Here is a 26,699-nt window from a genome sequence, read left to right as displayed (position 1 = left end):
CCGCTTCTGCGTAACAAAGTTTCCAAAAGCAACTGCATATCCTTCGTATAATATGATGTTCCTAGGGTGTATTGATGGATGTTTGATAACTAGCAAGAGTCCCCGCGCGCTGCTACGGTCTTTTGTTTGCGACTCGGTTTTCAGATTCATTTCATTACTTGGATTCCTTACTCTTATTCAGAGCTCGTCGTATATTCAAAAATTTCCATAATCAAAGTTCTAAACAACCATGTGATAGTTAGGCTTCTATATTTACATTTTTCAAGGAAATGACCTGCCAACCAACACTTTGATTTGTATATTGGTTGCAACAATAGTTAGTCCTAACAAATACATATTACATTTTCAATCTCATTCAACAGTTTTACAATAGTTCTTCAGAACTTTCAAGTTCTGTGCTGCTGAAGTTTTACAATAGCTCTTCAGAGCTTTCAAGTCCTCTGTTGCTGAGGTTGACTGTGATTGTAAAAAATACCAAATACAAGGCTCAATTGAAACAATGTAATGCCAAATCTGAAACCAAAAAATCATCTCTTCAAGTAAGTTCCAATAAGAGAAAAAATAAATTATGGTGTAACAAATGCAAGACGAAATGACTTAAGTTGCAAATACATATCACACAATACAATGAAGTACTGCATTTTTTTTTTTCAGTCAACAATGAAGTATTGCATTTCAACAATGAGTTTATTGATGAATATATCTCATGGAGCAGATATTTTAGTATTTTACAGAGCTTCACATAAGAACTCATAACTACCTTATCATTCATACAACCATATGTAAACAAATATGCTACTTAGTAATATTGATACAGATAGTAAGAGAGTAGTATCCACTTTGAGGTTCCATTAAGTACAATAAACTAGTTCCACTTTTCACAAATGAAACTCCAACTTCTGTATTATTACCTCAAAAATAACTTATGCTATACTAAAATCCCTTAACTTGTACAAACCTTGACACAATAGCATATAATTCTTTAAAGTGAGTATGCATATGAGGGGCCTAAGTAAAAACATAAAACATTTAAATTGAGCATGTATATGAGGGGATTGACTTTGGTTTTGTTTTTTAAAGAAATCATTTGTAAGACTAATTTCACATGTTTACACATTATCACCCAAAACCTCAAAAGATTGAATTCCATGTGCACTGTTCATATTGCACATATGCACAAACTCGATTACAGTTACCAACTCATGCATTTTTGGCTAGGACTATACACCTGAAGCAAAATTGGACTTAAACCGCTTGGTACTTGAAGCTTCAATATGCATTCACATTCATTGATTTAAGACACTAATTTCACCACACTAATTTGAATTGAGAAGCTGGCCAAAATTGTCATTTTATGCTATCAAATTTGGAATGCAAAACATCAACTAATTTAAAGTCACCAGGCTTGGAATGAAGACAGACAAATGACAATACATATATGTTGTCGAAAACACAGTCAAGTAAGAAGTCCATGAACTATACTTTCATGTCCCTTCTAAAAAAATATATATACCTGAGTAACCCAGAAAGTTTGAACAATTCTCTTTCTTCTTCCTTTACCAGAATCATGAATGCCTGCATCACCAAAACGTTATATTAGCCTCCATCTTTACAAATGAACTAAAACAAATCATGGATGCAACCAACTAAATTTCAGAAGCAAAAAACCACAATCATATTGAAGGCAACAATTTAGAATAGAAAACAATAAATCATATTAGCATTGCAGAAAACAACGTTGAGGGCAGCGAAGATTAAAAGCAACTGATTCTTGCTTCTATTGGAACTAATGAAGAAGTAAAAACCAAAATCAAAGAATTAATCACTCAATCGATAAAGGTAGACATGAGACCCAACAAAAAAAACCGAGGCCACAATGATAAAATCCAAATTCGCATATCAAAAGCAAAAGCAAAGATTGTTCCTCTCGCAAGAACTGATTACTGAATTAGATAGCCAGAAATCAATGACCCGTCGTTCCAAAACCAAGACTAAGACGAACATAGCGAGAGATCAAAGAAGCAGAATGAGAAGACGAAGGCAAGCAGCCACGCAATATGAACCTAGACCCATGCAAGACAGAAATCAATTCGGAGATTTAAACTGTACAACTCACTATCTCATAAGCCTTTGGGTGATTTAAAACAGATCGGGTGAGAGAGGAAAAGTGAGGCACAGAGATGAGAAGAAATCTTGAGATCACAATTGGACTACTTTCAACAGACTGGGATGGGAGAGCTGGTTCGATCACAGCGAAATTTTGAGGCACATGGAGAAAAAATGAGGCGCAGAGATGAAGAGGTGGTTCGATCGATCTCTAAGAGGTGGCCAGAGAGAAAAATAGGCGCGGGGATGAAGAGGGCTGGAACAGAGGCCAGAAGCGTAATTACGGAGCTCCACAACGGGGACAGAATTGGTAGCGCACTGTTCCTTAGGAACAGTTCTCTGAACAGTATTTTGAACAGTAAAACCGTGCGACGAAAAATAGTATAATGTTAAATGAGCGAACATAAATTTGGAAAGTCACCTAGTGCGTATGGATGGAGCATCAACTACTTATTGAACCCAATAACAGGTTCTCGGATTATGCTGCGACCCTCCTCAGAAGTACAAATGATATCTGCGGCCTCCTCAAACCCGAGATCTTCTGATTGCATTGTAGCAACAATATTACAAACACAAGTTGGCATTTTGCAGGCCAGGTGATAAATCATGGACTTACCAATATTCAGACCCTAAATATGATATTCGTTTTGACGAACTTCAATTCGATAAGGATGGGAGGTTGTACGCATTCGCTACTGGGAGCTGTGGTGCTAAATATCTAGTTGTTTTTGATCCCCTAGAGGTTTTTTCTAGTCAAAAGTCAGATCTGAAATGGCAAGCAATTTGAAATCGGAAGTTTAATTATACGACACAAGAACCTGTATGGACTTTAGACTGATCCTTTCTTCATGACATCTTCCAAAGGTGATTTTGGTAGTGATAAACATTCCTCCAATCGTTTGCAGAATCCAGATGCTCCATTTTCCCGAACCTGAATTGACTGAGACTGCTCTTGAAAACCAGACAATCTTTATAAATCCATTTAGTTTCCCACGCCCTGGCAGACAGATCTCGATTCCATCATCAAAGCTAAGTTAGCTAACCAATTCAATGTGAGCGGTATTGAACGACAAGGATTTCAGTGGACTCAGAGGTGGAGATTGCATATATCATGCGAGAAACAGCACCGGTGATTATGTGATTTGCATCTATAACTCAGCTGATGGAAGAATCGACTATTTTTCAGCAGACAAATACATAGATGGAAATAACGATGCTCTAGGACTGAATGGATTAAGTTGGTTTTCACTAGTCTCTTAAGTTTGCCATTTCATTGAGTATTATCTTTGGTTACTCAATCATGAGCTATCTCCCAACTACATGCATGCAAATCAAAGTTCATATACAGTATCAGATCCGTAACCATTTTGAAGGGCCATTTGTGTTGCATATATAACTCAACAAGGCTATGATTCATAACCATTATAAGTTGTCTGACAGTTTCAATTGGTTTACCCTCTTAAACGTAAGACTCAAAATATTATTATGTGTTCGTCATGACCGAAATCTGACATTGTTATTATATGACTAAATAGCAATCAAAACTCACTTTTGGAATTCTAAGACGGTATAAAAGTAATCAATATAGATTGGTCGGAAATGAGAGAAGCCGGCGGAGTGACCGAGCTGCCGGAGTTCTTCTTCGGTCCTGTTCTTGCCCTTGGTGCGATATATAGTCATCACGAATATGTCATTCTCTAAAAGAGCACGAGTTCTATGGCTGTCATCTGATTTTCTCGGAACCACCGGCTCACAAGCGATCAGTTTTCCTCCTGCAGGAAGTGCCTTGTAACAGTTCTCCAGTATCAGCTTGCACTCGCAATCTGTCCATGTTGATAAAATCCACTGCCAAGCAATAGAACAGATTAATCAAAGCAGTTCAGAATACGTATAAAGAGTTAGTTCCTCCTCAAACATCACCGAATCATCGATCATGGTTTTCAGGGAGCATATCGGTTAATCTTAGAAAGCATAGATTGACAAACGAGTTGCATCAAATTAGTTAAAATAAAATTTAGGGTAGCAAATTAACACTAAAGTGAAATGTAAGGTAACAAATGAAAATTATGTTTTAGCGCTCTTTGAGATTGTTTAATAAACACATTTTTAAATACGACATCACTTTGACAAAGTTACTTTCAATTCTATTGTTACTAGGAACACACGCGTTAGCTAGCTTTTATCCTTTTGTTTTGTAGTTTTCAGATTTTAATTGCAAAGCTAATGCAGTTGTAATGCAGTTGGCATTCAACAAAAACTACTCCACGTTTTTCTTCTTTTTTTTTCTTTTTTTTTTCTGCTTTTATATTTTGAAATTGCTTTATTTTGTTGTCATTTTACGGTATTAACTATCCTTGATTTTTTTTTATGTCAAAACTCCTCTTTCGTGGGTAATATAGGTAGTTCATAAAAAAAATTTCACCATAATACCAAAGAGGGTGCTTCGCTTTCTAATAATAGAGATGTCGATGGTAGGGAATTTTTCTTTTGAACAAGGATGATTCAAGGTACACCGAATTTGACATTTCCTTTTGAACATTCAGTGGTTGTGGTATGTGAGCCATTTAGTCACCCACTGAAATAGTCAAGTAATTAGATATAACTTGTAGAAAAAAGAGGCTCCCAATAAGAGCAATTGATGGTTTGGCACTTTGGCAATCAGAATATCAGATACTTGCAACCTAATTAACAATTTCTTGGCTAGTACTTATCTGTTCAACTTATTAAAAATTGGAAACAGCTTCTGGCAAATGGGTTTGGTGTTCTTTGTTTTCTATCTTCTTTTCCCCAGATTTTTGTTTTCTTTCTATTTAAAAAAAAATGGAGAAAATAATTTCATACCAAACCCAACTTTGAAAATGTATACTTACCTTCATGAAGATAACATCAGCACTAGGAATAGACTTGAACATGTCACCACCAACATGAGTCACTCCTGCAAATACAGAACAATATTTGTGTTCTCAATCAATTCTCATATATTGAATTGAGCTTTCAGTTCACTATTAGACTATTAGTATTGGACCATTAGGTGTAACAAGCCCTCCAAAATTTATGAAAAATGAGTCTCACCGGCAATAGTTGGGGCCTTGGCAACTACCTCAGGTAGATCAAAGTTAATGCCTTCCCTTACATTAGGATATCTGTCCATGATCATTTTCAGGCAATCTCCGGCACTCCCACCCACATCCACCAGTCTCGTCACCCCCTGAAAACCATCGTAGCCGTCTAATACCGCCTTTATGAACGGCACAGATACTCCCGACATTGCCTTCTGCATCAACCCGTTCATCTCCGGCCTCTTCCCGTAGTACTGGTACGCCGGCTCGCCGTTTGCCTTCACAAACGGCTCCACCGAGGGGTCAATCACCGCCTCGTGCACCAGCGGCCATGCCCCCATTAGCACATCCTATTCACAATCATCATCTCCATGAACATGAAAGTTTGAAGATATATAATTTTCACATTCTCAATTTCTCATCCTATCAAGTAATTTTCTTTAATATAATGAAAGAATTGTATATATAGGCAACTTGGATTAGTTAACATATATAAGTACATCAGATTCACCATTTTGGTTAATCCTCTACCTGAAAATTGAAATGCAGGAAAATCGAGATAAACTTGAATACTTGATATATCAAATAATTGAACTCAAACAATGACAAGAACGTTACGTTGAAATAGTGACAAACCAAGTGTGTGAATAACAGCCGCTAAGAAATTTGATAATAACCTGGTGGTGCTGGAGGACATAGTCCCCATAGGAGAGGCCATCTTGATTGGTGACTAGGGTTTGCCCGACCTCAGTGAGAGAGAACTTTCTCTCGGAGCCATCGGCGTTGAAGTGCTCGGAGAACACACCGTAGCTGGTGAGCATGCGGAGGATGCGCTGGAGGTTCTCGGCGTCACCACTGCCGGTGGGGAGAACACGTTCGAGGATCTGAGAGGCAGAGAGGGGAGTGTTGGAACCCTTTTGCCAGATGGCGTCGGCGACGTTGAGACGGACGACGGCGTTTAGGGACATAGGGACGCTGATCATGTTGGCAAGCTCCAGTATGGCAATCCTTGCTTCGTTGCTTGCCTCTTTGATTCTGTTTGCGTCTTCCATGATCAGATAGAGATGATCGATCGACCTGAGATTTGTGAGCAGTGTTTCTAGCTAGCTCTTGTTCTTGAGCCTTTTCCTTTCTAGTCTCTAGCTTGGTTGGCCTTCCATGGACGCTTATATATAGCCGCGAAAATAATTGAGTATTAAAAATGGTGGATTACAGAGATCGATATGTTTGGAAGGAAAGGCGCACGGTGTTTGAGTTGTCGGCTTCTCTGACGTGCATGTGATGAGGACCTGACAAATTAGTAAAGATTTTCTCTGATTGGCTAAGTTCAAATTGGGGAGACAGTGAAGATAAGAGAAGAAAAGCTAGGTAAATGGAATTTTGTCTTTTCCGATTGAATACTGTTACCGTAGTAAATCTACAAGTCTTCGTCACTTGCACACTTTAATGTTTTTTTTAGAACTACTTGCACACTTTTATCTAATATTTCAGAGGATTGTAAAATCTGGATAGAAGTTTTGATCAAGGAGAAAAAGGTACAAAGAATGTTGCTTTCATGGGCAAAAGACTATAAATTGGAACCCCTCCAGAGGTGAAATGTTACTCCTTTGAAAGCCAGTGTCTCCATTCTGTCCAATGTTTAATGTCCAGATTAGATGCAAGTAATTCTGAACCTAAATGTGTACAGAAAGACTTGGGAGCCAGATTTTATTTAAAGGCTGTAATTGCAACCAGATGATCTTGATTTCAATGTGGAAGCCGACCAACTCATGAAGCTGCATTGAACCTCCAGACTATTTTCTGGGACTTCATTTGCCACATCAAGCATCTGGGATTTGGTAAACCAAACTGTCATGGAAACGTAGACCAAACAAGATTAGTATCTACAATGGTTGCTGACATGCATATATCTTTCGTACTCTTCATATTTTCTGGCTCATTATGTAAGTGCAGGTGAGCAGGTCTCAGGTCTGTAGCTCAGTGACTGACTAAAAGTTCAAATATCTTTAACCTCTGTAGTAACGAGAAAAGTGGCGGTTTAACACTTTGAATCATACATCAAAGCTATGCAAAAAAGAAAGAAAGAAAAGAATCAGACATCAAAGTGATTATTATGAATAAGCTGGTTCCACTCTAATTTAGTTCCTTTTGGTAAAACACTTTACAAGCTTCTGCATTTTAGCCAAAAAACACTTCTGACATTTCCAAAGGATGTGAACGCTGAGATCTACAGTTAGATGGAAGAAGCAGCAAACACAGATTTTGCTTGCCGTTGACTCAATTTCATGTACAAACCCTGCAACAAACAGCACCCCGGTTAGACCTTCTGGCTTTCATTAGAGGTGAAACAAAAATAATATTAGTTAGTTATATAGATTGAAACAGGCCAAAAGAAAACTAATGAATATGACTTTACATTCTTCACCAATTACATTACTTGCCGCATCTATTGTAAAGGTGTAAACTATGTACAGGAGGTTTCTGATCAGCAAATAAGCTACCAAGTATTAATGCACATATAAAGCTATCTGAGCAACACAGTTGCTGTTGATTGTTCATCATCTGATATGATTTTATATTTCTAATCCACATTTGAATTTGGGGAAAACAAGTAAAAACATTTTTGCAAGTGAGGAGAAAATCATTACATTTGTAGTGTGAATTGTTGCCCCTGTTGTCATGCTAATGTTCTGATCAGGAACAAGCTCAAAGTTCAGGTGCTGAATAAAGATTGCCAGAGCAACAATAGCTTCCAGCAAAGCAAACTGATCACCAACACACTTTCGTGGCCCTCCACTGAATGGAATGAACCTACAAGCAATAGATAAGTTTGTTTAACCACAATTTGCTGCTACATGTGAGTGGGGGATATATAACTGCAATACGTACCTGAAATCTGTGTTTGTTTCATTAGGTATAGGACCTTCCATATCAAATCTCTCTGGTGAAAACTCTTCTGCTCTCTCCCACACCTTGTAAAATCATCAGGAAAAAGCAATGGAAACATAAGTACACATTCAAAGAATGAGAACAAGTCATATTTTGATTGTTTTAAAATGTAAACTCGCACTAGGGAGGAAAGCACTGATTGTCTGGAACACGTAGAACTTCATTGACATATAATTTCATACCTCTGAAGAACGATGGATATTATATACTGATATCATAATATCCTGACCAGGGTTGACTCTGTAATTTCCAGGGAGCACGTCAGCAACTTGAGCCCTTCTTATCAAAACCTGTATAAACCAGTAGAATGCAGCCATCACCAAAAAGCACGAGTCTATATTATGAGGTTATATCAGACACTGTCATCAAACTTACCTAATTGCATTACAGTTCAAATAAATGGGAGAGAGAGAGAACATACAGGAGGATGTGGAAAGAGACGCAAAGATTCCATTATGCAGCGAGTCAAGAACTTCAGATCCTTTATGTCATCATAGGAAGGACGCCGTCCTTGTAAAACTGTGTCAACTTCTTCCTGAGCTTTACCTAATGATTGGGGATCCTGCATTAAAGAAATTAATCATGAAGAATACAGAACATATGCCTAGTATTTCAGTAACCTATTTGCACAAAAAAAAAAGTACATAAAATACCTTACTTAGAAGATATAGCGTCCAGGTCAATACTGAACCAGTCGTCTCATGTCCAGCAACCAGCATAGACAAAAGATCATCTCGTAATTGTATACTTGAAACCTGAAATTTTTGTGTCCTCGTTATCACTTTAGCATACAAGAATATAGTGTTCTTGGTCTAATATTTAGAACAAAATCAAAGACAGCTAATTCCAGTTTCAGATAAGTGTTGAATTTATGAATTCAGTCTCAATCACTCTCAGTAACATTATAAACAACCTCTTGAGAACCTGTCACACCAACATTTAGATGGCTATATGAAATCCAGTACAACCCAGCATAGGTTCACTTTGAGAGAAAAACTAAGATATCAAGCTGACTAATAATACACCTATATAATGTTCACAATACACTAACTGAAAAGGGATAATGATGGTTAAAATAATGAAATGTTATTTCCAATTTTTTTTGGGGAGGTGTTGGAGTTCAGAGTATATTCACAAACTTGTTTGATATCAGTGTATTAAAAGAATTTGTCATCTCAAGTGTATTGGTCAAACTAGAATGAGATGAACATTTTCAGCATATGCATCAACAAGAGGAAATTAGTGTTTTCCACTTCTACATGAACCTTCATTTTCTACAAACAGGCCTATCAACTTTTCTTGAAACATGGAACTTGACCTTCCGATCCAAGATGAACCTTTTTTAAAGCCTTTAACTGTTTATTGAAACATTCCTATCCGAAATAAATCTCTGTGACATACTGCATTCTAAAGAGAAAAGTTATGATGATAAATACAAGTATATGCAGACCTCTTCTCTACTTGCAAGCAAAAACCGAAGGATGCTTGGATCAGATTCATTAAGATATTCTTCCTCATCAATCCTTTCACCTTCAGCTTCCACAATTGCTTTGCATTTAGCAATAAGTTCTTCGACAGAATTCCTGATAATTGAAACAGCTTTTTCGGCTTTTATTTGTCTTGGGATTATTTTACGTAGAGCGTCAACCTGCAATAACCAAAAACCAAATCACAAAGTACTGTCAAAACCTAAGAAAGGACAAAAATTACAGCCGCACAAGATTAAGCACGTTGAGAAAACCTGCCTTCCAATATGGTAATATATCAGTAGAACGAAGCTCCGCTTCTTTCAATGCAGTGTAAACAGCATCAATGACGGGGCTATCAGTATTGAGAGAATCAAAATTGTAGTTGAATAAAGACAGGCCTATGACATCAAGAGTTAATTGACAAAACTTTTCCTCCATGTTTACAGCAGTTCCACTAAGTGCATCAGCTTGTAGCTTCTCCACTAGTCTATCAGCACATTTGCAAAACACCCGATCAACTATCACGGACAAGTACTTCTTATGAAGAGATGGCACCACAGCCCTGCGCCTAGCCTAGTATATATCAGATATCATGCTCCAATGAGATGGACATAACCCTACTGATTCCATATTCAGTTTTTTCTATTTAATGTCACAGATTTGAATCTTGTTGAATGAAAACTATAATATCATACAAAGATCTAATTTAAAATTTCATGTATACACTGGTAGCACTGATCTCTAAAATCCCTTTGAATCAAAACAGGTTTAGCAACGAATCAACCAATGATAATGCATATTCCAGTAGTCCCAAAGATGGAATGAAAAATCCTGCATTTTGTTCCTTAAGCTAAACTATGCATTTCTCTCAATGTACATAACCAATTGGCCAAGATTGAAGGGAACAAAAAGAAAAACCTAAATCATGTGAACCCAAGTAGCAGACTAGCTAGTAAAACTAAAAGCTTTATCGAAATTATGCAATAGAGAAACCATCAGGTACCACATTACTATAACAAGCATGAACCTTAAAAAGCACAACACTAAGTCTAAACAGATAACACAACTAAATTAAAGCTACATTAGAACAAACTACATCAGAAACAAAGCAAAGAGTCAATGATGAACAACATTACCGTCCAAAGTGGGCCTTCAGCAATAGCAAAACCCGACCCGAACAGAAACTCAGAGACCTCGGCAACAAGGCCCTTGGCATACTTGCCGTAATTCCTAAGAACATGTTTAGCAATAGCAGGGTCACTGACCACCACGAAGTCTCTGGGCCCAGCCGCCAGCCTGTATATTGGGCCGTACTCGTTCATCCATTTAAACAGAGGCAAGAACAGAGCACCGCCCAGAAGGTCGGACACGTCATCGAGCTTGGCGGAGGCGACGGGAATGCCGGAGTCGTCGTTTTTGGATAAGGTCAAGGAGCGGGTCAGGGAAGTGAGCCAGTCAGGGCTGACCCACGAGGTTGAGGTGGGCTTGGAGTTTGGATTGGGGTCCTTATTAGTTGAGGCTCTGATGGAGAAGGAGTGGAATGGAGTGGTGGGTTTTGGAGAGGAAGGAGAGGGGAGGAGAGTGAGTGATGAGAAAGAGTGGAGAGAGCAAAGCATGGTTACTGGTTCAGTGAGTGATGGGTGACTCTGCAACTATGGACATCTCCAAGCTCCAACTCTTCCAACTGAAGCTGTTACTGACAGAGAGAGAGACAGAGAGAGAGCCAACCGTTTATCTATGATCTTGGATATTTAGCGAGGGGGGTTCCGGTTCGGTGCACGTCGGCAGTCGAACCCGTTGGGCCAACCAACTGGGCCACAAACCCTCCTTTGAGGCGTTCAAGTTTTAACCGATTACATCGATCATAGTTTGTTTGATGTATCTTTTTTTTTAGGAAAAATGTTTGTTTGATATATCTACTATATATTCGGATAGTAATTCTAGAGTTGATACGTGCATCAAAACCTGATTTCTTGAAGGGATGTATTTATCAAATAAAATGTCAACTAGGATTCTATTCATTGTATTGATGATCCATAATAACATGACAAATCGCACAACCTTCGTGTTGGTACGCTTCATTCATATATATGCCCAATCAACTTTCAATGGAAGAATAGTGTTTTGCCATGATGGTGTAGGGTGATGGATAATTAGGGTTCAATTATGAAGATTGAGCTTGCTATTGCATCAAATGAATTCAACTTGCGCTAAATTACCCAATCGTAACACAGGGATGTGACAAAAAATAACAATACCGTGCTGAGTCAGGTATCTCGAATGGGTAAAAACTAAATCTCTTAATGATGATCCATTAAAGGGGCAAGTCTAATGCCAGCAATCGGTAACTTCAGCTCCAATAGCGTATATTTAAGTGGTGCATTTAAAAATCTCATAATTAGAGCTTGAGTTGGGTTGACGGGTCCGCTTTTACATATGCACCGATTAACTCATGTTATTTTATGAGTCGTCACACCATACATATATTTCAGGGTATAAATTGATGACTCGATACAGCTTGAATTCATATTGTGAATAGTTCATTCGAACCCATTACATGAATGAAACAAAGCAGACGTGAGAAACTGAAAAAAGCTCAAGATTGCAAAGAACACTCAAGGTAGGAAACTCTAGTAACATGTTCAAACAAATAATCAACAATGAACTACCAACATGTTTCCCTCCGAGCTCAAACAGCTTTCTGAATGGCAAGCATTAGAGGTATTAGATATGCCATATATAGGTTGCTTTGAAGAAATTAAAAATCTTACTCTCAATTCCAATCCCATTAATCCTTGTGTACGTATCTCTTACGGTTGAAGCTAGTTTTGTACGTTCACATGGTGATGTGATGTGATGTGATGGTGCATGCACTTCTTCTCCTTTATGCTAGAGGAGTGGACCGTCGTGCCTAATTAGCACGCACCATGCCAAAGTCACCTGCAAGCCGACGATCGCCTAGCTAGACCACCACAAGACCAAGACCGGACAGTTTATTCAAGTCAAGACCATACCATGTCGGCCTTTCTTGAATCAAACAAGACTCCAAGCAGCCATCTACCCTGAAATGATCAAACACACATTTTGACCCCAGGCCGCTTTAAATCTTGAATTCAATCCAAGACGTTGTTGAACAAGAAATGAGTAGTGCAAGTTTGATATTGGCGGGCAGTTAATTACCTACCTGCATGTTTTTCCGAAACCAATGAAGATTGAAGGAAATGAAACAACTTACCTGTCATCTAGAAATCTTCTTATTTTTGGGTATTTCATGTGGAAATCTGAAGTGCTCTATATCACTATATGAAAGCGAACGAAGCTTTGAAAACATCAAATTAACTGAAAAATTTGTGAATAAACCATAAACCATATATACCCAAGTCTATATATTGTGAGCTAGTCGAGGGGACAAATTAAGTTATCTACTACTGTATCTAGAGCCCTTCATGAAACTCTCATAATAAGGTTCTAAAAAACCCAGAATGTAGATTATTTTGTAGAAAATGATTCATATTCAAAATAAACACTTAAACTAAAGGAGAAAGGAAAAAAAAAAAACCCTCAAATATTGACATTTAAGAATAAAAATAAAAAATATATATATATATAGCTGTCTATCTGTTGTATCATGTCAACGACTTCTATCATGTATATGCATGATTTCAATTATTCATAGCTAGCATGCATGACGATGTTTTGATCTGTTTTGCTTTGTATGTTCTTCAAAAATAATACATACGCAAAAAAAGTCGTCGACTTGTTAAGTGCTTAAAATGAACCACCATCTCCATCTGACCAAATAAACTCATTGAAAACTATTTGTCAACCCATACATATATAGTTCTACTCCGCATATATATATGCATTTTCCAAACTATCTATGCAGCAGTGATTGCGAGTTCGTATTTAATCTGTTATTGCAGTTTCATGAGACAAAGTAGCTAGCAATGTTTGTATATATTTATATTTATCTGTCAAAATCCACCTATGTAGTTGGTTTATATCAAATTCAGAAAGAAGAAGAACTAGGAGGTGTGTGGAACCGTGGAAGGCTACGTGAAATGACTGACCTGGCTGGTACTCGATCGATTATGCTCAAGTTGATCGAATTGGTTTATTCTTTTTATTAGAATCTAAACTATGAAAACAAAAGATGAATTTCATATATATAACACATTGACGAGAAATCACGACCTTAATTATAACAGAAAAAAAGTTGCGCATCGATCAGCTCTACTACCCCTGCCACAATCCTGGCTATTGTAGGGTTATTACAAGAAGAGTCTAGGGTTTCAGTCTTGGGATACAAGTCATCTATACAATTGATCCTTCCTATTCACTAAACCAATATGATAACATCAATCCTTATATTCTAGGGTTGATACAAAAGGGTATCCCCATTTTATTGTTGATTCATCAGAAAAACATTAGGTGGGCGTAGAGCCAGCGGCAGCGATTGCTGAATGGTCACCGGCCGGCCAACCCCGCTAGCTAGATTATTGGCTGGTTTCTACACACATCAGTGCTATACGAGGGTTTTGTTACTAGCTAGCTAGCTTCTTGATTATGTTCAAAGCTAACTGAGTGATGACAAGTTGTTAATTATTAGCTTCTTCATTAAATTTTGTTTGCACATACAATTGAAAATCTGACTAATTAAGGACTTGATGATCATATATCGATAAAAAGTTTTTGTATTTATATATATACTAATTTGTATGGCAAGGTTATTTTGAACGAACGAACATATAGGCCTTGATCGAGCTAGCTAGGTACTGGCATGGTTTGGGTTTGATTCTCATCCCCTCACCAAAAAATGAAAATTAAGAAAACAAAAAGAAGTAGATACAATTCTCCCTTATCATATTGCTACATATAATTGAGCCTGCAAAAGGTCAACTTGCTGATTTTCTTAGTTGTTGGGTAGCTATTTTGCTCCATCCATGCACAGTAGTGTATTGGCTTTTTCAATATATCGTCAAGTCAATTTCCTGGACTCGAGGAAATTCTTCTTCTTAGGCTCACGGGATGAAATATACTCTAGAAAGCTAGCGAAATCGGTTTCTTTGTATCTCCTTGGATTTGATTCATCCACAAGTTTTGGTGATGGCCCAACTGATCGCATGAAAGGAAGACTGTGCAGAGAAGCCACTGAAATCCTATCTTTTCTAGAATTCACCAGCACTCTGTGTAGAACACTCCTGTATTTTCCGTTGCTAAATATCTGCCACAAGAACAAGAACCAATCAGTTAACAACTCACTGTTGAGTATCAAAACACTAGGATATATATAAACGCACATAAATATTAATTTGCATTTAAAATAAGGATGTGGCCGTAAAGGTAAATAACTGGTGCTGAAATAACTGTGGTATGCATCTAATATATTAATCAAACTCACCTCAAGATGATCACCAACGTTGACCACGAAAGAGTTTGCTATTGGTTCAACGGTGACCCATTTATCTTGGAATTGAATCTGAAGTCCTTCTACCTCATCTTGGAGAAGAAGTGTGAGAAATCCATAGTCAGAGTGAGGAGGCATCCCTAGGGTTAGATCAGGTTCTGGGCATGGCGGGTAGCAATTGACAACCATTAGCTGGCTTCCATCTTCGAATTCTTTCAACACCTCATCTTCTTCTGTCGTCTTCTTCTTGGCTGCAGCTGATGAATCCACAAGTCCTAAGCTCTCAAAGATGGCCTCCATTAGCATTAGGAATAAGTGTTTGGTTTCTTTTGCGTAGGTAGCCGCTAAATTCCTATACATGCATAAGGTAAGAAGAAAGAAACCAAATAATTAAAAACAGACAAATTAAGGCCAACAGATCAAGCTAGCTAGCAAGTGATACTGATCTCTCATCGTTTTCAGATTTGAATTATTGGTTGAATAAGAAGTCCAATAGTTTGCTGCGTAGCTGGTGCAGCTAGAGCTAGTTGCCAATTCCTCACGAGCCATATATTAACGACAGCCCCTAATTCTAGGGTTTTATAATATTTTCTAACATATAAACTAATTAACCAATGGTACTCGATCACATACGAAAGTTCCCAAATATGTACTTCGATCAGATTTGTAGTACTTCCACAGTTCCACTTACATTTTTCCACTTAACAGTACTTAACAGAAAGCAAATCAACTAAGGGTAAGATGCTATTGGCATGGGGTATATCATAATCGATGAGTTGTGGAAATTTCGATCTATCAGATTGTCTTAAAGTTCGCATAATTCTGTGGAAGTGTAAAAATTTGAGTGCGATCCCAACATGCACTGAAGGGTCCGGCCAGGACTTAGATTGCGAAAGGTGAAGACCATAATATATGGTTAAAGTTCAGCTCTTACCTCATGTCGACCGGTGAAGAAGGCCAGTAAGGAAGAACGTCAGGTAAGGGATGGCACATTAGCTTCAAGAAGTCCCTCCAACAAAAAACCTTATCCTTGTTCTGGTTAAAGCTAGTCCCATACCGAACAGGAGCTCGCATATCAGAGGACATGTACTTGGCTCTCTCCTCAAATGGGAGATCAAAGAACTTTGTGCCCACTTCAATCATATTGCTTACAACTTCGATTGGAATGCCATGGTTTACCAGCTGCATTAACCCAAAACTGACCGTTAAATTCATCCAAATTAAGCTAGCTCAATCTAGACTGCACCTCTTAATACAAACTTGTCATGTAGGTGAACAAGACTCACCTGAAAGAAGCCGTATTGTTCACAAGCATTGGCGAGGGACTGAATGACTTGGGGCCTATTTGGACCCTGCAATTCTTGGAAGTCAATGATGGGGAGTTTGAGATTATTCTTGCTTACATTTGCTTGCTGTTGATTTGTATTACTGGGTCGCTCTAATACGGGAAGTATGTACTTGCTTGGAACTTTGCTTATTCCATTCTCATGCAAGCGCTTCACTCCATTCTGGTACTGGCTCTCTTCATTCTCATCTCTCAAAACTGCAATTGCCGGAGACATGGCGGGAGTTGCAGAAACCCTAATCTCGAATCTGCAAAGCATAAACATCAAGGAAACAGTACAGTGTTAATAGATTGTGTAAGCAGAGGCATGGAGGGCTTTGTTCGTGGGTGCAGGGGTACTGTGTTCACCGGAAGATGAAAAAAGGACATGAAATAACTACCTGGTTTCCCAAAACAGAAGGATAGTAAACAAGGAAAGGAGCGGGAGAATAATATAGAAGGAAGAAATTAACAAGTTGAGGTATTCTGAGAAAGTTTTGGAGGGATATATAAAGCAAAAAATCTGAGGACTATAGAAATGTACAGTAGCAAGTTTTGGAGAAAACTGGAGGACTCTTGACTGGTTCCATAGATTTATGAAACCGTTGACAAAGTTGGAGTCAGACCAAGCACCACGAGAAGATGAAGTTGTAGGGACGACAGAAGATTGGAGCATATATCTTAATTATTTGTCTTCTTTCCTAGAGCTTTCCACTTTTCATCGATCCCTCTCTATCTCTCCAGAAATTTAAAATGGCAGGATACCATGGCTGACTTTTGGCATGCAGCTTCGTTCAATAAAATTAAGTAGCTACATATATAGCTGGGGTCTCTTTCCATCTTTTGGGTCATATGGAAATAGTTTTGATACTATACCTTAATTTCTTCCAATTATTTCATTTACCTCTGTCTAATTTCCCAAAAATAAAAAAGCAAAAAAAAATCACTTAAACTGCAGGATGTATGAAGTATGAACTAGCTAGTAGCCTAGTAGTAATTTATCTATTTTGTCACTCCAACAGGAATTGTCAAAGTAGTATCTGTAGTCGAGAATGACAGAAAAATATTATATTAAACGCACATAAAAAAGAAATCTGATGGACTATAAGAAAAGACTCAGACATTGCTTTCTGGACTTTCAATTGGGTACTATTTTTCCCTCTTATTACTCTTATTGATGATACTAGACGTGCTAACATTGATTGGAATGAGTCTGTGGCTGACTATATGGCTAATACAAATTGAAATAGAGATAAACTACTCATAGTTCTTGACACAAATGTTGTTGATCAGATTTGTGGTATCCCAATTCCCAAGAATAATCAGGCAGACTCTTTTGTCTGGGGATTTAGTCCTAATGGAGACTTTACAGTTAAGTCTGCGACTTGGCTTCCAAATAATGAGGCTGAGAACCATGAGTTTACTTCTTTGATACGGAAAGTTTGGAAATCAGATTTTGCTCCTAAAATCAAAATTTTTAGCTGGCTTCTTTTAAGAGGAAGATTAACATGCAACCAAAAGCAGATTGCACAGGTTTGGTATCATCCCAAGTAATTTATGTCATTTGTGCTCACAGGAAGAAGAGACTTTAAATCATTTATTTTTCAAGTGTCGCATCTCGGGTCAAGTTTGGGACCTAGCGAATTGCGGAGATATTTGGAATTCTAATAATCTAATTCAAACTTTGCAGGACATATTTATAAATAGGCCTTTTTGATGCAACTAAGTTTGGGAAAATTCTTACTCTTTGTTGGCAGATTTGACAGAAGCTCAACAATTGTGTCTTCAAAAATAAGAACTTTTCTCCCCATGCAGTTGTTGCCTGCATTGCTTCATACCATTGCAACTATCCTCTCTACAACAATGTTACTCCAAGTGACCAAATCCCAACATCATAAAGATTAATTTTGATGGATAAAGATAAAGATTAATTTTGATGGATAGTTGTTGCACAAAGTTTTGATGTTGCTGGTTTCATTTTGAGAGATGACTCTGATTGCTGTCATGTGTCGGCTTTGGTTCGGCACTCTTTTGACCATAATCCTCTCTTGATCTCCTTCTCTAAATATGTTGGACAGGGCCCGATTCCCTTCCGGTTTCAGAAGATTTGGCTGGGGCATTCACATTTTATTAAATGTGTTCAAGAGGCATGGCAATCCTTTGAGGTACGTGGATGTCCTATGTTTGTTCTGCAAAGGAAGGTCAAGCTTTTGAAACCAATTTTGAAGGTCTGGAATATTAATGTCTTCGGCAACATTCATACAAATGTGGATAATGCAAGAGCGGTTCTTGAGAAAATCCAATTGGCCATATCTCTTGAAGGGCTTACTGAAGCGCGCCGTGTTGAGGAACTTTTAGCTCATGATGGTTTGACAAATGTTTTATCGATTCAAGAAAATTTCTGGGCTGATAAGGTTAGAGTGAGATGGGTTAAGGAAGGCGATAGAAACACAAGCTACTTTCATACTTTGGCAAAAATTCGTAGAGCACGTTCATTTATCACATCTCTTTGCATTGGGAATGACTTGGTGGATGATGTTAACATTTTGCGGAGCCATGTAGTTGAACATTTCACAACTGCTTTTATGGATGACGGGAATATTCGTGAAACAGGTTTGGTTGAGAACGTTATCCCTTCAGTGGTTTCATATTCAGAAAATGACTCTTTACTTGCCATTCCTACTGCTGATGAAGTTAAGAATGTAGTTTTTTCCATGAATGCGGATAGTGCCCCTGGTAAGGATGGTTACACTGGTCATTTTTTTCAAGCATGTTGGGATGTTGTTGGTCTGTATGTGATTGGTGCCATTAAATCTTTCTTTCAGACAGGTTATATTTTGCCTAATCTAAATTCCAACTTTGTGGCGCTCATTCCGAAGGTCCAGGAGGCAGATGTTATCACTCAATTTCAACCTATTGCCATGGCTAATTTTTCTTTTAAGATTATTACTCATATCCTAGCAGATCGTTTGGCTCCTATTGCCTCAAGGATTATATTGCCTAATCAATTTGCTTTTCTAAAAGGTAGGCAAATCTCTGATTGCACCTTTTTGACTTTAGAATGTGTGAACCTGTTGGATACTAAATGTCGTGGAGGGAACGTTGCTATCAAGTTTGATGTCGCTAAGGCCTTTGACACTCTGAATTGGGGCTTCCTTTGAAGGGTTCTTACTGCTTTTGGCTTTCATGTAACTTTTGTAGAGTGGATTAGTTCTATATTGTCTTCAGCTCGGTTATCTATTCTATTTAATGGCTCTCTAGTGGGTTTTTTTGGTTGTAGTCATGGGGTTCGACAAGGTGATCCTTTGTCTCCGCTTCTGTTTTGTCTTGCTGAAGAGGTTTTTAGCCGTGGGATATTGCGTTTGGTTGATATGGGTCGTATACATAATATTTCATCTCCTCGAGTTGTGAAAGTCCCTTCTCATGTGTTATTTGCTGACAATATAATGGTTTTTTGTAAGGGAGATAAAAGAAGCTAAGTAAACCTTATGGGTTTCTTTGAGAAGTATGGTCTCAACTCCGGGCAATTAGTGAATAAGAGCAAATCTCATGTTTACTTGGGCAAGCCAGCTATTCATCGTCGTGCTCTTATTTATTCTTGGTTGGGTGTTCCAATGGGGAAGTTTCCTTTCATATACCTTGGAGTGCCAATTTTTGTGGGTAGACCTAAGCGTGTCTACTTCCAAGTCTTGGCTGATCGAATTCGTAATGCAATTCTAATTGGAAGGGGAACTCTCTCTCTATGGCAGGAAGAGTAACTCTGGTCAATTCCATGGTGATTAGCATGCTCTCTCATAGTTTCACAATTTATGCCTGGCCTAAGACCGTTTTACAACAAGTTCGTAATTGGATTAGAAATTTTATCTGGACAAGTAACGTGTCTTGTAGAGCTTAATTATTACTTTGTTGCTTGGAAAAAGTGTTGTGCTCCGTTGAAGGGAGGGGGGGGGGGGGGGGGGTGGTCTTGGTACGGTGTTCGAAATATTATGGCTCTTAATCAAGCTTTCCTCATGAAGAAGTTTTGGGATTTCTTAACAAAGTCTACAACTGCGACTGCATTCTTTTCTGCTCGTTTCTTGCAACGCTCAGGTTAGCCGTGTTCTTATTATAAAAGGTCATCTATATGGCCTGGAATGCAACCTTGTTCATAGATATTTTGTACAACTTTAAATGGGTAGTGGGGAATGGTCACTCAATTGATTTTTGGCAATTGACTCAATGGTTCAATTATTGATAAATTGGGTATTGAGCATCAGCTTGGTAAGTCGCTATGTGGGAAAGTGTCTGATTTCATTTTGAATGGCTCATGGTTTTGCTCTACCAATCTAAATGCTGAGCTTGCTGCACTTTGGTCAGAAATTTTGGCTATTCAGCTTCCTTCTTATGATATGGATGACAAGCTCGTTTGGTTGGATTCGTTGGAGGGGAGTTTATCTTTATCTATAGCCTATGAGTTCAAGAGAAGTAAGCAAGCAAGTGTTCCTTGGGATAGATGGGTTTGGCGACAGTGCTTTCGGCCTTGTAACTCAATTACTTTATGGAAATTTCTTCATGGTAAGCTTTTGACAGATGATATTTTGGTGCAGCGGGGTTTTTCTTTTGCATCAATGTGGTCTCTTTGTCATGCATCTGTTGAGAATAGTCACCACCTTTTCTTTGAGTGCTCTTTCTCTTTGAGGGTTTAGTGTGCAATTCTATCTTTGTTTGGAGTTAATAGCCACTTCCTGGATATACATGTTTTCTTCTCTTATCCGCTGCAACATGGTTTTGGTATGCAATTGCAATTACTTTGGTGGGGTATGATGGGGGCTGGCTTCTATTCCATTTGGGATGCTAGAAACTCTATTCGTTTTCGTGAGCATCGTTCAACTTCGGATTGTTTGATTCACTCCATCAAGTCACAAATTCGAGAGATTGATTCTTGGGGTTTGGAAACTAAGCATAATTCAGTCGGGGAGCTTTGTATTTTCAGTGCTCTTGGAATCAAAGGTAGAGCCTCGAGATCACATCAAATTTGTGAAGTCCATTGGCATGCTCCTAGTGCTTTTCAAGTAAAGGTTAATACTAATTAATGGTGTTGCTCGTGGGACACCGGGGTTGGCAGGCTTTGGTGGTATTTTCTGAGATCACTTGGGTAATTGTATGGGTTGTTTTGTTGGCTCTATGGGTATTGCTACTGCCCTTGAAGCGGAGCTTTAAGCAATTATTCATGCAGTCTCAATGGCAGCGAGGAAGGGATGGAGCTCTCTCTGGATAGAGTGTGATTCGGCAATAGCGATTCATTTTCTTGCCAACCAAGAGTGCTCGATCCCTTGGCGTTTAAAGATTGCTTGGATAAATTGTTGTGTCCTTCTCTCCTCCATGCGTATCAGATTTTCACATATCTATCGAGAAGGGAATCAAGTGGCCGATTGTTTGGCTAACTTTGGAGTTGATCATGAAGGTCATTACTGGTGGGACTCCTGCCCTCCTTGTGCCTCTTCTGCTTTTGTTCACAACCTGCAGGGGTTATCAAACTTTCGTATCTGCTAGCTGAGGTTGATGCTATTGGTATATCAAATGAAGTGGTGGTGTACTGGCTCTCTTCCTTTTCAGTACATTTTTTCCTTTTTGTTTTTATGAAGGTTTTGGTCCTTGGCCTCCTCTCATTGTACTCTTTTTTTTTTCCTTCTATTATTAAATAAAAATAGAGGGTTTCCCTTTAATTAAAAAAAAAATGTGTTGGCTTCTGCCCATAAGATTGGGAAGACAATTGTTCCCATTGCAGAAGCTACTGCGCTCAGGGATAGTCTCCTCACTGCTCTAGATTTGAGGTTCCAGATTCTTTTGATTGAAGGTAACTCCTCACTAGTTATCAATTGTGTTAATGGAAAATTTAAGTGCCCTTGGAGACTCATTCAGCTTATACAAGATATCATAAGTTTAGTGAGTGTTTTTCAAAGCATCTCATTTTAGCATGTCTTCTGAGAGGCTAACTTCGCGGCTAACGCGCTTGCCAACTTTGGCCACCAGTTTTCAAGTCATTGTCATTGGGATTCAGGCTTTCTCCCGGTTGTAAGGAAGACCATTAATTTTGACCTCTTTAAAGCTGGGTGCTCCTGATGTTTGTTTTATAATCAGTCTTTTAGTATAAAGAAAAATGCGCATCAATAGAGACTTTTAAGTCCATATATAATAGAAAAATTAACACCATAAAAGTAATGAAATTTATAATAGTTTCACTAGATCCGGTTCCTAATGCTTCAAACGATCTAAAGGTTCCGTGATTTCTTACAAGCTTCATATTCAACCAAATTTAATGATTTTATATGTTTACTTGCCGTTCTGTCTGTTAGAAAGAAGAAACTAGAAATTAACAGTACGTTTTCTTCTTCTTGAAGATGATCTGGGTGCTATCCATTCTAAGCTCACAATTTTCGTTCTCTTTTCTTCCTCAATTCATCTAACGAAATGGCCGATATTGAATAAATTTCATATTCGAATCCAAGAATTTGTAACTGAAAGTTTTCCATATGTACGAACCAGCCCGCTTCATGAAGGTATGATATTTGTTTGTAATTGTCAAACAACGACAAGCGTGGCCCGTAGATCATCCTTGTACCGATATTGTCTCACCTTAATCACCTTTTAGGTGTTCGGTTTTAACAACAAAAGGTCTCGGTACAATTAAGAATGACCCACCCACTTATGAGTTATATTTTCTTTGTCACTTTTCCAATGTGAGATCTCTCCTCTCCAACATTAACTGGATTTAAGATTTCAATTCGTAAGATCTCACAACAAGTATTAGGCTATTGAACTGTGGATGATCTTCAATTTGAATTCAGGATTCACCTGACAAGTAGATGTCAGACACAATGTGCAAAGAAAGCTCAAATTTCTCACTCTCGAACGACATACCAATCCACCATCAGTTATCAAAACCATATGTGATCCCTACTCGCAGTTGATCATCAACCATTTCGTATCTACGTAAAGGACTGAGCTTTAGAGCTTTCACTAGTTATAACCAATTAAACCACCGTTTCCATGTCACTCAAACGCAACAACAACAAGATCATCACAGCAATTGTCTTGCTCCGTACTCACCAAATGATCGAGAACATTCGACATGATCATCACTACCAATCGGATATGAATACAAGTATGCATCACACAACTGACCACACCATCATTTTAGTTGTAGAAAGGAGATGATGAAACCCGAAGATTTGATGGGTTACGAAAGCAGCGAGAGAAGACACTCTGAGTTTCATTTTCAAAGTTAATTTTGTTTGAAACATTAGCATTGATGCTTGAGTTTCTCATTTCTTATCTTAAACATTTTGCCATAGTTAAGTGATTAAAGTAACCAACTTTGTAATAAGAAATGACAAATTTTGAATGAGATTACGAGCTCAATTATAGCTAGCTAAGACTCGTCTTAATGGACAACGCTATGGTTTTCACTTTATATAGAACATTTTTGACTGCCTATACAAATTCAATGAGGCGTCTCCATTGAAAAGTTCTCGTGTTTCCACATCATTTGTATCACATATAGGACTCATTCTAATATTATTTTTTTTACTTAAAGCTTGATGTTATCGTTTAAGATGATTAAGATTTGTTATCGAAGAGATTACTGCGAACGATTCTACGGTTGGCTAGGAACAAGTAATCCATATATATCTGATACACAATTTCAACGGTGTATAGATAGTAACATTTTTGTAGTATATATTTAGATTCAGACTTATGTCCTTGTTTGAGGTTTAGATATTGCAAATGACAAACACTTCATCTGCATGCAAAGTTAAGCACAAAGAATCAATCGTTCTGTAGATTTGTAAGGACATGTTGTTGTCCGTAGAGATACGAGTGAAATCATATGAATATATGACCCAGCCATCTTTCGAAGGATCCAAAGGAAAGACGACGATTTCTTTCGAAGCTTTTATGGTTGAAAATCACTGACAAATTAAGGGTTCTCAACATTCAAAAGCTTTTGCCGAGTCCACACAAAGTTTCCTAATGCATAATCAGAACTACCAAGTCTTTACATAAATGTATTTGACCTAGCTTCTATCTTTTTTTGATCGGTTTCATACATATACATGCCATAGGATACGATTATGATGGATTATAATGTCAGAAATTATTCGGTTATAATCCATCGTAATCGTAATCCTATGGGCATGCTTGCTACACTGCTGGGACCAAGGCATGTGAATGAATAGGGTTCACTACCAAGAAATACGTTTACCTTCTACTTATTTACGCTATCATTATATTGTATGATCAACAAGCCCGGACCTGAGGGGAGCCGAATGAGGCAACACCCTCAGGCACCAAGTCTTTGGGGCCGCACAATTTTTTTGTTTTAATTAGAAGAAAGAGGATACAGTTTCTAATAATTAATGTCAAAACTAATGAATTGGATGTGAAGAGATATATATGACGAGAGATAACAGTTTGTGGATAATAACCATCTTACTTGTCAAATTCAAAAGACAAGATTTTATTTTTTCTCGTAATAACCAATAGAGAGACACCATTCTTGAAACTTACCTCGCTCATCTATATATATGCTCAACTATATGTTCATCTTCAAATATATATGCAAGGATGACAATGCAGGACAATTCGAATCATAAGAGTATGTACTCTACGAATGCTACTATACGCACCACCGCATAATGGACAATATGGCCTCCAAAACAAGAAATTTTTATACCCAATTGGCCGGTAATCAAAATTTTTAATTAGAGATACACGTATGGTGAGGTAAAGACTAAAAGCAAGCCTCTGCATGGAGATCATTTCCTGAGCTATCAGCCAGTCGTAGTCAATCGCGTTGACATTGTGCTATGGGATCTGAGTTGGCACTGACTCATTGGTCCATTGTCTTGTGACGTCCGTAACCCTAGGGTGCTGCAAGTTATCGTCTTACCAATTATACTGCCACGTGGCAGAACAATGAGATTCCACGCTTATCAAGTGTAAAGACATTTCACCAAACAACAACAAAAGACGATAGCAAAAAATACTTAACCTAATTAACTAATTAATATTAGTATAACTAATATTAACCTAATTAACTAAAATTAATATTAATTAATTAATGGAAAATCTTTAATTAGAAGAAGCTTATCCATGCATACACAGCTGTTCTCAAAGTTCATGTACTTAATCAAGTTTGTTAAACAATTAATTAAGATAAGCTTAATCAGCTAAACGTGCGTGTGCATAGATATGTGCTTAATTATTAGAATATGATGAAGTTGGCATATAATTAAGCAACTAATTGGTTTTGTAAACCTCAGCCTCATATAGACCTTGGTGGCCATGGCCAGGGAGCAGATATTGATTTTGTAAACATATTCTTTTCATTTTTGGTATTAGAAACTTGCTAATTGGTTGAATCTATTAGCTATAACAAAAAAAAATCATATATTTTATTATAACAATAAAATACTTAATAAAATATTATATATTTGTAAACTTCTCGTTGGAACACGTGAATAATTTAATTTTAGGGAATGAAAAGCATCTCCAACAACTTTCCTATTTTCCTGATGTTCCCAATTTTGGGGAATATAGCTAGCTAATTGTAAGTTGTAACATGATTAGGTGAACCCTGGCCTAACAAAAAGCCAAGCTCATGTACGTTTATGATACCTAGCTTAGCAATATTAATAGTACGTCCAATGGCCAGATATAAGATATACGATTATTATTTATGCTTAAGTTCTCTTCTCTTCTCGATCGATCAGTTGTGTAGCTAATTAGGGTCGTAATTTGTTCCCTACCCTATTCCCTGAAGGCTTTCCTTCACCTAATTAGGTCACTCTTATTCATGAACTTGTCCTTTGTTCCCTACCATATGTTTCTTCAATAATATATGCCTTTCCGATCTGTTTAATAATTAGTTCACTCTTATATGATCCTTTAATTAGGTCATGTTAATTTGGCAAATTAAGCATATATATCCCTTCATCTGCAAGACTGCAATAGCATTAATTTGCCTCTTCGATCGATTTATAAGCTAGAAGCTCATGGACTGGAATTTTTCTGCAAACGCCAATACGCCATTGATATATATATATACACACACACACAATGCTATCAGGTGCGGACGTCCGCACCAATGGTTGTAGTGCGGATTTCTATTTTTACACCACTTTTCGATCGAATTTCCTCATCTCCACCGTCTAGTATCTAGATAATATTGTGTAGATCATCTATGTAAAATTTTAGCCAATTTGGTGATCATTCAGACCCTCAAACTCGAGTTTTTCTGGTATGGACACAACTGGACAGAATTCAGTCCGTCCATTTGTTTTTCGAGTTTGAGGGCCTTAACGATCACCAAATTGGTTGAAATTTTGCAGAGATGATCTACA

General features: G+C 37.8%; 4 protein-coding genes across 4 annotated transcripts; 1 reads left to right on the top strand and 3 right to left on the bottom strand.

The window, feature by feature from the left end:
• Window positions 1–3,491: 3,491 nt before the first annotated feature.
• On the bottom strand, window positions 3,492–6,439 carry LOC101302573 (caffeic acid 3-O-methyltransferase-like). Its single transcript, XM_004304282.1, has 4 exons — window positions 5,843–6,439; window positions 5,179–5,515; window positions 4,977–5,041; window positions 3,492–3,951 (listed from the first exon to the last, which is right to left on the bottom strand). The coding sequence occupies exons 1-4, from the start codon at window positions 6,215–6,217 to the stop codon at window positions 3,652–3,654; spliced, it is 1,077 nt and encodes a 358-aa protein (XP_004304330.1). The 5' UTR covers window positions 6,218–6,439; the 3' UTR covers window positions 3,492–3,651.
• A 752-nt stretch (window positions 6,440–7,191) lies between these two features.
• Window positions 7,192–11,199, bottom strand: LOC101308016 (carotene epsilon-monooxygenase, chloroplastic-like). Its single transcript, XM_004306122.1, has 9 exons — window positions 10,720–11,199; window positions 9,860–10,156; window positions 9,565–9,762; window positions 8,768–8,869; window positions 8,536–8,676; window positions 8,297–8,404; window positions 8,055–8,137; window positions 7,814–7,976; window positions 7,192–7,461 (listed from the first exon to the last, which is right to left on the bottom strand). Exons 1-9 carry the CDS (start codon window positions 11,197–11,199, stop codon window positions 7,399–7,401), a joined length of 1,635 nt encoding a protein of 544 aa, XP_004306170.1. The 3' UTR covers window positions 7,192–7,398.
• Window positions 11,200–14,233: 3,034 nt separating this feature from the next.
• Window positions 14,234–16,791, bottom strand: LOC101302283 (probable 2-oxoglutarate/Fe(II)-dependent dioxygenase-like). The gene is made up of 5 exons (XM_004304281.1): window positions 16,716–16,791; window positions 16,277–16,583; window positions 15,925–16,172; window positions 14,985–15,342; window positions 14,234–14,807 (listed from the first exon to the last, which is right to left on the bottom strand). The coding sequence occupies exons 2-5, from the start codon at window positions 16,550–16,552 to the stop codon at window positions 14,562–14,564; spliced, it is 1,128 nt and encodes a 375-aa protein (XP_004304329.1). The 5' UTR covers window positions 16,553–16,583; window positions 16,716–16,791; the 3' UTR covers window positions 14,234–14,561.
• Window positions 16,792–18,494: 1,703 nt separating this feature from the next.
• LOC101307720 lies at window positions 18,495–19,475 on the top strand. The gene has a single exon (XM_004306121.1). It carries the CDS (start codon window positions 18,495–18,497, stop codon window positions 19,473–19,475), a length of 981 nt encoding a protein of 326 aa, XP_004306169.1.
• The last annotated feature ends 7,224 nt before the right edge of the window (window positions 19,476–26,699 follow it).

Source organism: Fragaria vesca, linkage group LG6 (assembly GCF_000184155.1).
Source record: "Fragaria vesca subsp. vesca linkage group LG6, FraVesHawaii_1.0, whole genome shotgun sequence".
Classification (NCBI taxonomy): Eukaryota; Viridiplantae; Streptophyta; class Magnoliopsida; order Rosales; family Rosaceae; genus Fragaria; species Fragaria vesca.
This window is presented reverse-complemented; position numbering and strand designations above follow the sequence as displayed.

Excerpts from the sequence above, each read along its gene's own strand:
- LOC101302283 (XM_004304281.1), bottom strand. The coding sequence starts at position 16,552 with ATGTCTCCGGCAATTGCAGTTTTGAGAGATGAGAATGAAGAGAGCCAG. Across the intron at positions 16,173-16,276 it reads AACAATACGGCTTCTTTCAG|CTGGTAAACCATGGCATTCC; the intron begins GTGAGTCTTGTT and ends GGGTTAATGCAG. Across the intron at positions 14,808-14,984 it reads ACGTTGGTGATCATCTTGAG|ATATTTAGCAACGGAAAATA; the intron begins GTGAGTTTGATT and ends TTCTTGTGGCAG.
- LOC101302573 (XM_004304282.1), bottom strand. The coding sequence starts at position 6,217 with ATGGAAGACGCAAACAGAATCAAAGAGGCAAGCAACGAAGCAAGGATT. Across the intron at positions 5,042-5,178 it reads CAAGGCCCCAACTATTGCCG|GAGTGACTCATGTTGGTGGT; the intron begins GTGAGACTCATT and ends CTGTATTTGCAG. Across the intron at positions 3,952-4,976 it reads CTGATGTTATCTTCATGAAG|TGGATTTTATCAACATGGAC; the intron begins GTAAGTATACAT and ends ATTGCTTGGCAG.
- LOC101307720 (XM_004306121.1), top strand. The coding sequence starts at position 18,495 with ATGTTTGTTCTGCAAAGGAAGGTCAAGCTTTTGAAACCAATTTTGAAG.
- LOC101308016 (XM_004306122.1), bottom strand. The coding sequence starts at position 11,199 with ATGCTTTGCTCTCTCCACTCTTTCTCATCACTCACTCTCCTCCCCTCT. Across the intron at positions 8,677-8,767 it reads CGCTATATCTTCTAAGTAAG|GATCCCCAATCATTAGGTAA; the intron begins GTATTTTATGTA and ends TCTTTAATGCAG. Across the intron at positions 8,138-8,296 it reads ATATCCATCGTTCTTCAGAG|GTGTGGGAGAGAGCAGAAGA; the intron begins GTATGAAATTAT and ends TGATTTTACAAG.